The sequence below is a fragment of the Strix uralensis genome, chromosome 10 (genome assembly GCF_047716275.1).
Source record: "Strix uralensis isolate ZFMK-TIS-50842 chromosome 10, bStrUra1, whole genome shotgun sequence".
Taxonomy (NCBI): Eukaryota; Metazoa; Chordata; class Aves; order Strigiformes; family Strigidae; genus Strix; species Strix uralensis.
The window spans coordinates 23,553,944-23,569,751 of record NC_133981.1 but is presented as its reverse complement, the minus strand read 5'-3'; the positions used below and the strand labels follow the sequence as shown (position 1 = coordinate 23,569,751).

Genomic DNA, 15,808 nt, shown 5'->3' with positions numbered 1-15,808 from the left:
GGGCTGGGCCCGAAGGGGGCAGGCCCTGCCCCTCTCCTCGCCCCCTCCGCCCCGCGGGGCGCCCTGCCCCGCCGCTGACGTCCCTCCGCCCGCGGCGCACAACCGCCCTTTCCCGCCCCCACCGGCGGTGGTTGCCCGTCGCGGAGCATGGCTCCCCCCGCGCCTCGGACGCTGTCTTTTCTCCTCCTCCTCCTTTCCCTCCACCTCACCGCCTCTTCCAAGCTCAACATCCCCAAGGTGCTGCTACCCTTCACCCGCGGCACCCGCGTCAACTTCACGCTGGAGGCCAGCGAGGGTTGCTACCGATGGTGAGTGCAGGTGCCGCCGCCCTTTGTCCGCCGCTTCTCCCCTCCCGCCGCCGCCGCCCGGATGCACCTGCGGCGTTTCCTCAGCCCGCGGCGGGAAAACGCGACGCGGCGGGGCCTGATCGCTCCCCCCCGGGGCCGCTCTCCCGAGGGAGCCAGCAGCGCCAGGCCTCCCCTCGCCGGTTTCACGTTACTTCGGGTGTTTTTCGGAGTGGCCCAGCGGTGTGGGAGCACAAATGGAGATAATCGCTGAGGAGAAAGGCTGGGCTGTACAAACCATCGCTGTTTTTTTCCCACAGTAGGGATTAAACCCGCTGGAGGGGGGCTCTGGCTGGAGGCCGGGGCTGCCAAGGCCCTGAGGGGAAGATCCTGCTGTGGGGGAGCTTCCCGCCATGGCTGGGCGCCCCGCATGCGCCTCGCACCCCACGTGTGCCCACCCTGCCTCCCCACGCGTGCCCACCTTGCCTCCCCCATACTCCACGCGTGCGTGCCCTGCCTCCACACGCCCCCTGTGCTCACCCTGCAGCCCCAAGCCCGCCGTGCCACCCCACATGTCCTCAGTGCCACCCCACACGTGCTTGCCCCCCTGCCCCACGTGTGGGGGCAGCACCCAGGGCTCACGCTTATGCTGCTGGCGTAGAAATAGCGCTTCCCTCGCTGGGGTCAGTAGTGAAGGACCGGCGGCTTTGAGTTTGGGGTATGGATGTGGAGAAGGAGGGATTGAGTCGCAGCACCTAGCTGAGGCGAGAGCCTCTCGGTGCTGCTGTAAGCTTAGGCAGCACCCTGAGCATGTCGCCTGTGGAAGATGAAGCCAAGTTTTAAAAGATTATATCTTTTCTGGTTTTCTTTTGGAGGCCTTGGTGCTGAGTATGTGGGATAAGCTTCTGGCTGTCAGCCCCCATCCGTCTCACGCAGGGGGGAGGCCTGTGAGCTCACAGGAGGCAGGTCTGGCTTGTGTTGAGCACTGGGGGGCTAAAGGCAAATACCACAGTGTGTGCAGATTTAGAAACTGGGTTGTTTCTGTTAACACGAAGTTGTGAACTTCATGTTAAACAAGTGTTACCAAATCCCCATCCTTTAGCATACCAGAATTGTAATTTGGATCAGTAATGAGCAGGAGGTACCCACCTGAAATAAAAGTGGCAGTCAAGATATGTTTAGGATGATACTTCCATATGTGCCAGATGGATGCGTGTAGCAGTTTTCAGTTGTTATTTTGTGGCTGACAGTTACTGAAATACATCGCATAGGGCTGTATTTTTTTCTATACCGGTTTATTTGGCTGATGGTCCTACACTTCCCAACCTGGGGCTGGTTACAAGCCTTTGATCTGTGACAGCTTGCACATTTGAGAGTTTTGGCGTGCAAGAGCAGTAATCGGAGTTTCTCCAAAAGTTGACAGAAGTGAAATTACTAGAGGAACTGCTTGTGGTCGTGTAATTTAATTTTTATATGGGCTATTTTAGTGAAAATCTCGCAAGTACGGGTTTTTTCTTTCTCCTTACTCTAATCTTTAAAGGCAACTGAGTCTTTAAAAGGATTTGGTTTAAGTGGTAAAGTACATTGTATGAAGCTAAAGACCAAACTCATCAAATTTACTAGTAAAAGCCAGGAGGTGTGGACTGTCTTTCCAATTTTGTCAGTGAACTGCTAGGTGATGCTGAGCTGGTTACAGCCACTCCTGCATGTGCCAAGCGCTGTCCAACTGTCAGAAGTTTGTAGACCTTTGCAAATCTCACGGAAATCTACAGATGAAAAGATAGAAGATTGTACTCCAGGGAAATACCAGATTTGGGTATCTCTAATGAGGGTGATTTGTAGGCACTTCAGAGCATGTTATATTGGTGTCAGTTGCCAGCCATGGATCGTATCCCTCACGCAGATAGGCTTCAACACGCTTTTCTATCCTCTCCCTATGTCTGCCCTTCAGAGATTAATTTTGGTTGAGAATTAAGGAAACCATACCAACTTCATACAGATCGTGTCGTCATTTTCTGTACCGGGGTCGTAAATGTGTATTTATTCACTTCTGCTTTTGCAGGGACTGGCAGGATGTGGGTGGTAAAGCTCAACGTGTGCTTACAAAACCATCCGAAGGAAGCAGTAGCTGTGTCTTTGTGTGTGACTGAGCAGAAGCAGTAATGCTCGTCGTGGTGCTCAGAGCACGTTTGCTAGATTGCATCTGCGGCTCTCTTTCCCTCTACATCCTTGCCCCTGCAGGCCTTGAACTGTAGGGGGTTAGAAAGAAGCGTACTTTGGAGGGGCAGGCAACTCCACAGCTACTTGCTGACAAGCTTCCTGTACTTTCCCGTTAAAACTGTCTGTAATAGTGATTACTGGAAGGAGGCCGTTAAACTGAAGAAGTTAGGAAGCATCAAATGTAATGACTTCAGAAGTAGTGACTCTACCTCACCCAGAATTTGTAAAATAATGGGTGGGTTTGCATGCAGGAAAGCAGGGATTTGGAATGCAAATGATACGATTGAGGCCCTTTGTGTCTGGAGAGGGGATTGAGGTTGTGTAATACGGGTGATTGAGAGGTTAGAGGTAGCGTGTGAAAGCTGCTCTCCTCTTACAGCAGCATCTATCTTCAACAGACATCCTTTGAGTATTTGAAGGACTGCATTACTCATGTCAAACATTCAGAATTCCAATTTTGTGAAAAGTCAGTCTATGGCATGTTGTGACCTTATTTCTTTCCAGTTTCCCTTTGGGGCTTCAAGTTTACCTCTGAAAGCAGGAGATTTTCAAAGTTATTGTAATGGTGTCTGAAAATTCCAATGATTCAGAGGGAAAAGGTCAAATTTTATCATCATCCCAGCAGATTGGGAGCAATGACAAAATTACAAGCATGGGTTTAAAGTATTTTCTGATTTTCAAGATGCTCATGCCTTCTGGAGTTTGGATTGCCTTCATGTTAAAAATTATTTTTTGGTAAAAGCTTTGTTTTCAAAGCATGCAGTGTTCCCATCTGTAAATATTGTACATGGTACTATCTTCAGGGATAAAACACAGTCTGTGTGGATATATTTAGCATTTAAATTACATCTGTATTTATCTTCTAATTACCTTAATCCAGAAATTACACCTGGAAGAATGAAAGCATTCAGAAGCAGAATTCTCTCCTTGAAATCTGCCTTACCATAATAACATTTTGGAGGGGAGGGGGGAACACACAAAACAAAAAACCATTTTCCCCCGAGGTATACAGCATGGCGCAGGGTATTTATAGTAGAAATTATCTGTAGCGTATAAATATGTTTCTGTGTCCGTAGCGTTGTTTCGTATCTTGCAGAATTGCAATAAATGGTGAGAACTGGTGGAAAGTTTAAGCTTCAGAGTTAGTTTTGAGCAATACAACTGATTGACTTTGAACCACTGACCATTCAAGTCAGAGATTTTGCTATGGAAAGGTTACAGCTATAGGAAACTGTTCAGAGGTGATAATGGCCCTGTACAATATTGTTTATTGCAAATATAATGAAGGAGAGTTTATTGCCACCTTAAATAAAAGGGTTTGTGTGTGTTGCTGAAGCCCTCACTGAGGAGGTTACATAAAGCTAATTGCGATTGGGAGAGGAGCAGGTGGCAGAGAGCTGGAGTGGGAGACCAGTGGCTCAGTGGGTTTGAGCTGCGCAGTGCACAGGTACTGCCAGAGAGCCCAAGCCCTGTACGCCCTGCTGCTGTTGCAGTAGCTGGCTGGCTTATTTTCTAGCTCCTTATCTTGTCATGTTTCTTATACTGGTTTGTAAACTGGTTTTATCACTCCATGGGATATATGTGGTGGCTTATGTGTTTTAAAAATATATATTAAATAGGGTGTTGCTGATCAAGGTCTGTTACTTTGCTGTAAGACTGACAATCTCATCTCTGATAATCTGGCGGTTTTGTTGTTGTTTTGTGGATTACCTGTTTTACCACAGGTCTACAAAAATCCTGTCTTTGACTCTCACTGAAAAATGTTTTGTGTGAGATACTGATTGTTAACTTCCATATTATGATATGACATCTTAAATAACGATTGTTATCCCCTGCTGTCCTTACCCCTTCTTTGGTTCTACCTATAAGGCCATTATAGCAGCTAGTAAAATGTTCTCCCTCTCCCCGAGGTGCTGCGCTGCTCACTGCGGGGTAGGCTGGCTGCTTTGCAGCATGTGCTTTCCCAGCATGGCTTCAAGCTCTTATGATACCAGAACGAGGTCAAAATTGGGCTGAGATATCTTTGTTGGTAAAGTGAGATGGGCTGTGCTGCTGTGGCTCAGGTCTGCGTTACCTGAGTATGTTGGCTCCAAACCAGAGCGGGTAGTGTGAGTCTGTGGCATAGATGTTTTGCCAGAGTTGAGGAGGCAGAAGAAAGTCATGGTTTTTTTTCTCTTAGCTGGTGTGTCAACCTGCAGTGCAGGTTTACTGTTGAAAAAACTTTTTCTGAATCTGAGCGTAACCTGCCTGGGAAGGAGGACAGAAAGAGTGGGGTCTGTTGTTGATTTGGGGCAGCTTTCATTGCTGAACACCCATGAAGTGTTTTAAGACTGTTGCTCTCTTTGGGTGTGGGTCTTTCTTTAGTAATTGAAGCTTTAAGCATGTCTACAGGTGAGGAGGTTTAACAGAGTGGATAATTTGAAATAATGCAGAATGTGACATTGGCGTTTTGCAAGTAAACTGGCATTTTTTCATTTTGTAACTTGAAATCAGGCTAAGCTGATTTCAGAACAACTTGTGTAGACCAAGTTATTGCATTCTCTTGGTTGGAAGTTGACTGTCACTAGTGTGGCATGCCATTTTCCTTCATGCAGCTAGAAAAGTTACAGAGATAAGCACTTATGGTAAAATGCTTTTGGCCACCAGCTGATTTGAGAAAATATCCAAGTTACAGTTGGGTTTCTGGGTTGGATTTTTGAGAACAGTCATCAATGTAATCTCCTTCCTCTGAGGTTAATGGGCATGCCAGCTGATCACCATTGTAAAATCCCATGGGCAAACGCTTCATCCTTGTCTCATTCTGTACTGTGTGATGTTTCCATTTGCTTTTAAAGCAAAGAACTGTATGTAGGACTTTTTTGCTGCTTTTTGTTTTCCCAGTACAATAAGAAATCTCCTAGGAGAGGATTGAGTGAACAACAGAGAGATAATCTGCCACTGTGTTAAAAATCCTGAAGAGTTGAGGGGACTCTGCCAGGCTGCCCCTGTTTCCTTTGGAACGGTTCCATTCCCATATCCTTGGTTCTCTGGGAATTTATTTTTTTAATCATACAACTACAGTTGCCTGGATGCTGTTCTGGCTCTTGTCTCTCTTCTCATTTTTGTATGTCAACAGTGTTAGTCTCAAGAGTGACTGGAAATAAGGTACCTAATGTATTGGTCAATCCAATCTTACCAAACTCTTGAAAACCTTTACTAGCCAGTTTCCCTCTGCCTATATATCTGCCTGCATGCCTGATAGAAATTCTAAAAGGTTAGATCAACTGACAGTCGTGGTGCATCTCTGCAAAGGTTGATTTTTGCTAATTTAGTCAGTTGAGTTTAGTCTGAAGAGCTGACAGAACAATGTTAAATGCTGAAGCAGTAAGAATCAACAGAGTATTGCTAGAGTGAGGGAAAGAGTAATACTTGCCTGATGTTTAAACCAGCTGATAAATAAATTAAATATAATCCTTGAAATATTTCCATGTGATATTACAGAACAATCAGTTTAAAAAAAATGCAGGCATAGGTTTGGGTAGACCTGTAGATACAATCTTGGCACACAGCTCTGTGTCCAGGAGGGGGGCGAAAATCGTCAATGGAATGGAAACTGGCTGTTTTTATTGTGAGTGTCATTAATTCCTGAGCAAGTAGGATCTTATTCTGAGGGAGGTAAGTATTGGGACTCTTGTTAATTCTTTTTCCTCACCTCCTCACTCTTCTTTCCAGTGCTTCCTCCCCTGCCTTGCTCTTTCTTACAGACGCTGGTATGGGATGGAGAGCTAGTGCCAAAAATGCTTCCCATTGCTTGCTTCTCAGGATCTAATTTTGACCTCTGACAAGCCTAGCTCTCAATATCGCACACTGACGTGCTGCTGAAGATCTGCTGTAATTGGAAGGTGATATAAATTGCAGTCTTTGACGTCATCTTAAAGCAAGAGTTTCTTTTTCATGTCCATCTAGGACACAGTAGTGATCCCTGTGTGTTATTACAGCAGAGTAATGCCACTGTAATGTGCAGCCTGTTCGATGAGTGCCTTATCCTTTCTGTACTTGACCCTGAATCGCATGTAGCTGTAAACAGAATATGCTTTTGATATTGCCCAGTGATACTGAGGAGTCATTAAATATGTCATATGTTACGGTGTAAAAGCAATAGTCATGCAGATTGTTTTTTAATATAATTCAATAGTAAACCAAGCCTCAGAAAGGCTGTTTCACCTTCCCAGTTCGGATAATTGCCTAAAATAGAGCACATACTATTGGTAATAAAACTAAAAATGTACTTGTATTAAAAAAGGTAAGAAATTCAGCTGATATTCTTAGCTCCGATTTTAAACTACTGTTAGAGGCCAAATACTATCTAATCTCAGGTTCCTTACTCCATTGACAACTAAGAGTTAACTGGCCTTCAGCTGTCAAGGCTTAAAAGTTCCTTTATAATTATGGAGTGTATGTAAGTTCACAGCTGAAATTTAATGCAAACTTTTAGTTTATCTTTGTTACTTCCTTTTTCTAGTCTGAAAAATATCTTGTAATTAGATTTAGTTTTACAGCACTGCTGTTAGTGCAAACTGTAGTGGTTACAGATTGTAATACCTAACCGTATATTAAAAGAACAAATACCAATACAGTGAAACCCCTGTTGTGTTGTAAACATAATCAATTTCAGACTGTAAGAAAGCAGAAACCTCAAATTAATAAAAAAAAATCTAATGGCAGAAAATATTAAGTAGTGTAAAGAACTAAATAATAAAAATGAATTCTGTACATGTAATGCTTATTTAAAGGTGCCTGCATGCATATTAATTCAGATCTGCACGCTCAGCTAAAAAAACCAGCCAAGTACAGGAAAAGCCTTACTGGTTGTGAATACTAACGTTCTTTAAAGAAACTTGCTAGATGCTGGAAAACTCTTCCATGGTTGCCAAAGAAGGTACAGAGTAACAGGAAAATAACTAATTCTTCACTCTTAATCGCTTTATAGTGAAGTTAAATTGTACTACTAATATAGAAAATGAATCATATTACTTTAGAAACAGGGTAAACCCTAGTATAAAAAAGTATGCTCATATTTGTGTACTTTGCTTAGGTATCTGGAATATAACAAACAATTTTCAGGCCTAAGCTTCTAATTGGTGTTTAAATTGTCCATTGAATACTGCTGTGGGTTGTTTTTTCCTTGATCAGGTAAAATACACTGGAATTTCTGGGTTAGCAGTTGTTACTGTTGTTTCGAAACCTTTTACAACTAGTCTGTGTAAGCAAAACATTGTTGGGAGCATGCCAATATTATGAATTAATAATGCGTTGAACTAATGAATTTTGCCCAAGACACAGCTACCATACTGCTATGTGGTGTCTAATGAACCTGTACGCTGCCGTTAGCGTGCACAATTCCAAATGTTCTGACTGGGGTTTTGTGCCTTCAGAGTGCAAGCTTTTGGGGCCTCATTGTTTGGACAGTGTAGTGTGATGAAATCCAGACCCACGTGTAGGGAACCAGAGAGCTGACACAAATGTATTTTTGTTTCATGTGAAGTTTCTGTAAGAAATGCAGTGTTTGCTGTCTTACTGACTGCTTTGAACCAGAGGGATTTTGGTGTCTTGCACGACTGGATTTGTCTCCAGTTGAAAACAGTATTTGCAGTTTTATTTCAGTGATTACAACCAGAATGGTCCATGCTGAGCTGGACTGCAACCACTAACTCTCAGACAGCTAGACGTCTTGTGATATGTTATTTTTGAAATTAATACAATTTTAGTGAACAAGAAATTTTGTTCTTCACTGTTTTGGATTGGTTGGTTCTGCCAGTAATAAAAGCAGGTAAAATCTACATCTGGGGAGAACAGCATGCATGGTATTACTGTTTGAAACTTCCCCCCAGCTCCTTGCTGAGTTAGGTTTTCCCCATAGATTACAGGCAGGCATGTTTGAACATCCTCCAGAAGAAAAGTCTAAATCAGTCCAGCTTCACTATTTTTACCAGGTGGGGATCTTGTACCTGGTTAATCTAGTACAGATAATGCAGTGGTTTCATCAGAACTGCTGTCATCATCTGGGAGAAGCAGTTCCTGAACAGCTTTGTCGTCAGTGCCTTCTTTCATTGGATCCCTGTGAAAGAGCTTTGACTCGGGATCCCTGAGCAAACAGCCGTGACTGTTTCAGGTGCTTAATTCATTAGCAGCTTAGGCAGGGTGCTGGGCTCTGAGCTGGAGTCCAAGCAGGCTGCCTTTCTGCCTACTCTGCAGTAACTCCTGCAGGTGTGTAGCATGAGCCAGGAGTCTTGTAGAGCAGCCACGACCCAGTTTTCCAAACCGGTTAGTCAGCAGCTCATCCCAGTTCGGAGGGGTGATGTTCTTTAACTATGTACAAGAGGTATGGCCTACTTCAGTATTTTTATTGCTTTGAGCACTCTACATTCAGACTTCAGATGTCTATTGCTAGTATCTCAAATTTAATTTCAAGAGACTTGTTTTTTAATGACTTTTAAACTTTTTTTTTTCCTCATCTTGACATTTTTGGCACTCAGGAAGTGAGAACTGGGTTCCACGTCCATCGTGAGCTTCCCACAAGCTCATTTCTGAAGCAGTTGACTGCCGTACAAGTGAGAGCAGGAAGTAAGATGCAGCAATTTAGGTCTAAATTCCATGTAGGCTTACATTTCACCAAAGATGATTATACGATTTTGCATGTTTTAAACAGTGTTACATACTTCAGCTAAACAGACTAAATCAATTTTTTTTTAGTTTCTTGATTAAAATATGTTGTTTCTTATTCAGAGCCTCTGCCATAGCAAACAGGTAATTGTGATGTTCTGTCATCAGGGAAGACTTTCAGTTTTTTCAGAACTTTGTTTCAAACTTGTTTTGAAAATGCAATTACAAGTGGCGAATGGAGCTTTAGCTAAAATTACTTTACCTTCTTCAGTATTCTGTATGTGTTTTTGCTTGTTCCATGCCTCTAAGCTAAAAAATAGTCAGGCCAAAGGCTTTGTAACTTCCTTAAGTAGGTGAGTTATAGCTCTGAACTGACTGAATTGCATTCAGCAGTGACCATGCCGCGGTAGAGGGAATGCTGTGCTTGTCTGCCTGGGCTCTGGTGGGCTTCTGGTCTGTGCTTTCCCCCTTCCTCAGCCTGCACTCGCTTTTGCTGAAATCCTTGAGGAGCTGTTGCAATCCAGCTCATACGAAAGTCGGGTCCTGACCTTGTAGCATGTCTTATGTAAATTATTTTGGTGGCTTTTAAACCAGACCTTTGATTTCTGTCTAGCAGTAACTTAAATCCTGCTAACACAACCACGTAATCTTGTAGGTCCTCCACCAGGCCGGAGGTAGCAAGCATAGAGCTGGCTGATCAGGATGAGCGCCAGTGTTCACAGAGAGCTGTTGTCCAGGCACGGTCCTCCCAGCCCACACGTCTGACAAGTATCATCTTTGCTGAAGATATAAGTAAGTTTTAACTTTTGTAAGCACACCACTACTTGTTTATGGACATCCTGGCATCCTCCAGAAACAAAGTGGAGAATTAAAAGTTCACAAAACAAGACATTTCCATTCATATGTGTACTCATTTTAGACTTTTCACGGGCATGGTTTTTAATACTTTTTGTTAAAGGCCTCAAATAAATGTTAATGATATTAATGATACATCCAGGAAAATGGGTAATTCTTTAAAAAAAAAAGGGGGGGGTTGGCTGAAAATAATTTTTAGTAATACTTTTTATGTAACGCAAATTCCGATGTGGATTTTTGCCTTTGAAAATTGCCTTTCTGTCTGTCATACAATATACCTGGTTAGTTTTTATAATGACAGGCAAAACCAGATGGTCTTGCAGTCACTAAATGAAGAAGTATATAGGAGTTTATTGTCTGTGGGTAACAGTCATAAAGTTCTCAAGCACGTGAGCCATGTCTGACAGCTGCACTGTAGAAACTCTTAATATGTACTCAGAGAAAATGTCTGTAACTGTTTGTGTAGATGGAAATCACAAGTTTTTAAGATTTATTCTAAAGTTCAGTGAGGAAGAGAACTGCTTTTCTTGCTTGCTTAGCCACAATCACCACTTGACCAAGAGTTTCTTAGTCAAGGTCATGACCTAGTTTCAGTTCCTTCAGTGTCTTGTGTCATTGGCTAAATTTGAGGTGCATTTTGTGTTGGTGCTCTTGATGAGCACGTCCAGTGTTGCTGATTTCATGTGCTCTTTCTGATGTCTCTTCAAGTGACTGGACAAGTGCTTCGTTGCGATGCTATAGTTGATATAATTCATGACATCCAAATTGTGTCCACAACAAGAGAACTCTATCTTGAAGATTCACCACTGGAGCTAAAAATTCAGGCTTTGGATTCTGAAGGTAAGAGATATACTAGTAAGAGGTAAAACATACGTTGAAACCCTTGTCTGATAAGTGCACTGGTTTTATTTGTGACACAGTTGAATGTTAGCAGCCAAGCTGAGCAATTTAAATGGAGTTCTCTGGACAATACATTGAGTAACCTATTGTTTTTGTTGAAGTGTAAAATCTAGATACCATCTGAATAGGAAAATCAAACACTGCTTGATTTCCAACAACCTTTGCTTGCCTTTTATCCTTATTTTCCCAGGAAACTTAACTCTAGTGCTAAGCGTATTTTTAAAAACCAGAATTTAAAATAACTAAAGGGGTCAGCTCTTTGCAATTCTACCTCCAGGTCATGTGTAAGAATGTAACGGAAAAAGTTCCAAGACTTGTCCTGTTGAAATGTCCCACCAGGATTTAACTAGGCTGAGCAAGGCTGCACAGGAATGTGAAGTAGTCTGTTCTTTTTTTTCTTCTTTTGAACTGAGATAGTCTACAGAATTTTGCAAAAGGACGTTTTATCTGAGTCCAATCAAGCATCCAACAGGATGTTCAGAGATGCATCAAGAGCAGTGGCCAGCAGGTCAGGGAGAGGATTCTCCTCCTCTACTCTGCTTGTGAGACCCCCCCTCTGCAGTGCTGCGTCCAGCTCTGGGGGCACCAACATCAGAAAGACACAGACCTGCTCGAGCAGGGCCAGAGGAGGCCACAAAGATGCTCATGGGGCTGGAGCACCTCCCCTGTGAGGACAGGCTGAGAGAGTTGGGGGTGTTCAGCTGGAGAAGAGAAGGGCTCCGGGGAGACCTTAGAGTGGCCTACCAGTACTTAAAGGGTCTACAGGAAAGGTGGGGAGGGACTTTTTATGAAGGGATGAAGGGATAGGATGAGGGGTAACAGTTTTAAACTGTGAGAGAGCAGATTTAGATTAGATGTAAAGAAGAAATTCTTCCCTGTGAGGGTGGTGAGACACTGGCACAGGTTGCCCAGAGCAGCTGTGGCTGCCCCCTCCCTGGAAGGGTTCAAGGCCAGGTTGGACGGGGCTTTGGGCAACCTGGGCTGGTGGAAGGTGTCCCTGCCCATGGCAGGGGGGTGGGACTAGATGGACCCTTCCAGCCCAAACCATTCTATGGTTTTTTGATGTTGAAGACCAGCCGCCTATTGCTTGGATTAATATCCCTTAAAATTATTATAGAAACTCTCACTTTTGGGAGGTACCATTTAGGCTTATAAAAGCCAGTGCATTTGGGCTGAATGTGTAATTATTTAATAGGAGCAGAAAACTTCTGCTTTTCATACTGTCTGTAGCATCAGAAAAAGAACCATGATGCTGGTAAGAATTTCATGCTCTGGTATAACAACTGATTTTTATGCACACATCAACATTCACACAAACCAAGTGATTTTTTAGGACAACTACTGGGCTGAAAGGAAATTACATGTAAAGCAGCTGTAAAAGGTTGAATTGCTTATTTTGGTAGTTAATGAGCCCATCCTATATTTGTTTGTTTATAAACCATGAATGCCAGGTTATGTATGGCAATATCTTAATAATGAAAGGTAGTTTTGTTTTCTTGTAGTATGCGTAGTACCATATTCTTGGCTTGGCATTTTTGCAAACTCTCAAGCATGCTCAATGGACAAATTTGCCTTGGAAGTCACCCAAGGTAGAGTCTGAACAGGAGCAGTGGTTCAGAACCCATGAAGAATGTTTAATCTGTGTGACTGAAACAAGGTGTTGGTTAGAAGCTGTAGGACTAAACTTCCCAATCTAAGTTTAGGGGATCAGGGTACACTCAGCCTTGAAAATCAGTTCCTTTTGACCCAAATAACTTTGGGATCCACCCTTGGGAGACCTTTGGACAAATTGAACTTGCGGTGGTCTTTCTTGGCATGCTTTAAAAAAAAATAAATCAAGAGCAGTGGCAAGTTTATTGAAGGACATAATTGTTCAGGAAAAGTCAGAGAATTGAATAAGGGATTTTTGAACACTTTTTTCTTTTAGAATTCAGAAGGTGAAAAAAATCAATATAAAATAATTATCCAGCTAAATGAATATTTGGAAAAATCTGCTTAGGTTCGCTGAAAACTTGCACAAAGAACAGCTGTCAAGCCTGTCACTGCAGTCTCTGTGAGAGGGAGAGAGATTAGATGCGTTGTATCAGCTGTTGTAGCTTTTTCCCTGGTATGTAAAGTTGTTAAGTAGGCCTTAGGGATGTACCAAGTGCGATTTGTTTGGGGCTGATCATGATTATTGCATCTTACGTTGCCAGATCATTGCATCTGGTGTGGGTCAGACCATTCATTAATGTTCATGATTCTACTCCTCTGAGTATCAGGATATCTTCAGGAATATTTTCTTTCCTTATTCCTTTCCATATATATATTGTCTGGTTATTATTTTCATAAGCTGTATTTTTTAATCAGTTACATCAATGCAGATTGCTTTTTGTACATGTTTTTAATAAGCCACTCTAGTATTTGGGGATTAAGTTTATATTTACTTTTCAAAGATTACTGGAACTAGAGAGGAAGATGATCATGGGGATCTTTGGCTAAATTAAATATAGAATATAGAGGGGGGAAAAAATGTCATGGTATATATTGTTTTCTTTTATCTGTTGAACTTTGCTCAAGTTATTTTATTATGGCTTAACTAGAGGGGAGTTAAATAAGAGAAAGACCTAAAGATGCGAGTTCGCATTTCTTTGGCTATGAGTGTGCAAGGAACACTGGCTTCCTGCCTCAGTGATGGAGCAGCAAGACAGCTCTCTGTGATAGCTGGGGTTTGCTCCAGCCTTGCCAGTGCGTGCTGCCTTTCTGCTGAAGCCTCCCAGCGGAGCAGCTCTGGGCCGGGTGACGGCTGTGGAGCAGGAGCACGAGTCACTGCCTGCGTTGCCACCCGCGGAGCCTGGGCAGGTGATGTTACAGCTGGCCAGGGCACCTGTCTGCAGCTCCTGTGACAGCTGCGTGGTCCTGCAGGGAGGCACAGAGACATTATACGCTTCATGACAAGCACTGTATTACCTGTCTGCTGCCCTGGGGGCTGCCTCTGGTGGGCTTAAACTGGAGAGAGCTGCTGCCCTCCGTGCTGCCGAGATAGCTGATCCCGTCTTGAACGAGTGAGACCCTGCATCAGCTGGGGAATGCCCGTGATAGTTTGTCTTTGATAACCTGACTTCACCTTTATAGTGAGGGACTCCCAACAGGAGCCAGGACATCCAGGCCCCAGGGTGGTTCAGAGGCTGTAAGAACAGTGTTGTGCTTTTGCTACCAGTTTGCTGTGGCACTGGCTGTGTCCCGGCGTAGCCTCTCCATGGTGCCACGCTGTGCCTTTCTCCACTGGCCTTGGGATTGTCAGTTGGAGCAAAACAAAAGAATGTAATTCATCTTTGGAAAGCTAAAGCATGCATCATTAAAGAAAGTTAGACTTGAGTGCATGTTAAATAATCCAGTTTCAATCAATTTTAATTATCTTGTCTTGTGTGTTTAGAGTTTTGTGTTTAAAATCCTATTTATGTGGGATTTGGAACTACCTGCGGTAACTTGTATAGAAAATGGGAGAAACAACATAGGCTGTGTGTTGTGTTAACTTGTCTTAATATTTCTGTGGCTTAAAAATGTCAGATACCTTTAAGAATAAAAATTCAATAATAAATTTGCTTTGGTTCTTACTTTATTAATATAGATATAAATGTTAAAGGGAGTAACACAAATGAAAATATATTTTAAAATATAGTAAATACTGGGATTTCAGTTCCATATTTATTTGTGCCGGCGGACACTGCAGTTCAGAGCAAGACTCATCTCGAAGATTGTAACATCTTTCAGATTAGCAGCTCCTTACAGTTAAATGTAATCATGGTAAATCTTTGTTTTCACTCTGTTTATTCCTTTCTCTTTCTTTTTGTTCCTTTCTATCATTTACAATTTCTCATGTTCTAGTGGTTCACGGTTTCTAGAAGGAAGGTGCTCAGTTTGAGTTCTTTGAGTGAAGACTTACTCCTGTTATGGGTAAATCATGGTTGTGCTCAAAACCAAAACAATGTATGACGAAAGTGCAGTTCATCAGTGCTGTGAACTCAAGTTACCCCAATGGTATCTCAGATCCCTGTGTTTCAAAATGAAAGATTGTTTAGCAGGTTTTTTTTGATGTCCTGCTAATATCCAAGAAGTAGTAAGGCTGTCGTGGTCAAAGCGGAAAGGAGGTGGTGGGTCCCAAGGGTATCTTAGGGGCTGACACGTGGAGGATAGGTGGTGACACCTGCGACTCTCTAGTGGGCTTTGTGAAAAACATAAAGTGGCATATGGTGTTGCAAAATCTGAACAGAAAAGCCAATTAACAGAAACATCTTAAATTTGCTGAAGCCAGTAAAGCAAGGTAGATTGTGATTTTTAACTAAATACCGATAGTGCTTCTTTTAGGGATAAGATAGGGAAATTTCCTAGAGGAAAAAGTCAGTTTGTGTTCCAGGAAGACTGTGCTTATTACTTACTTTTGTTTTAATCTGATTGATTGATTTATAGGAAACACTTTCAGCACGTTGGCAGGGTTAGTCTTTGACTGGACAATAGTAAAAGACACAGAGGCTGATGGCTTCTCAGACTCCCACAATGCATTACGGTAAGTTCATTTAATTTGTTCTCGAAAGTCTTGTGTCCATTGAGTTTGATGTATATAAATATTTCCCGACATCTAGCAGTTTACTGAACTGATGCCTAAGATAATGCTTATGGGTCAATTGTTTCAGGTTTTGTTTTTTTTTTTTTAAGTGGCTACTCAACAGCCTGGGCACTCTCACCCCTGTTTAGTTTAACAACCGGTAGTGTTAATGAACAGCCCAGGTAGCTCTAATGCAACAACTAGAAATAAATAGATGCATTTGTTGATCTTTCTGAAACATCTTATGCAAAGGAAATATTTATCTCGGGATTTCAGCAGAGACATTTCTTTTTTAATATATATATTTTTTTTAAGGGATAAA

The 15,808-nt window shown here is 42.6% G+C and overlaps 1 protein-coding gene across 2 annotated transcripts in view; it reads left to right on the top strand.

Moving 5' to 3' along the window:
- The first annotated feature begins 84 nt into the window (after positions 1 to 84).
- The window catches only part of NUP210 (nucleoporin 210), a 67,852-nt gene continuing 52,128 nt past the window's right edge, over positions 85 to 15,808 (top strand). The window contains exons 1-4 of one of the 2 annotated variants that reach the window (XM_074879796.1): positions 85 to 308; positions 9,802 to 9,938; positions 10,710 to 10,841; positions 15,351 to 15,447. In XM_074879796.1, coding sequence (XP_074735897.1) covers positions 148 to 308; positions 9,802 to 9,938; positions 10,710 to 10,841; positions 15,351 to 15,447 — 527 coding nt within the window. In that variant the 5' untranslated portion in view covers positions 85 to 147. The remainder of the gene's footprint in view (positions 309 to 9,801; positions 9,939 to 10,709; positions 10,842 to 15,350; positions 15,448 to 15,808) is intronic. The other variant, XM_074879794.1, reaches the window with a different exon arrangement.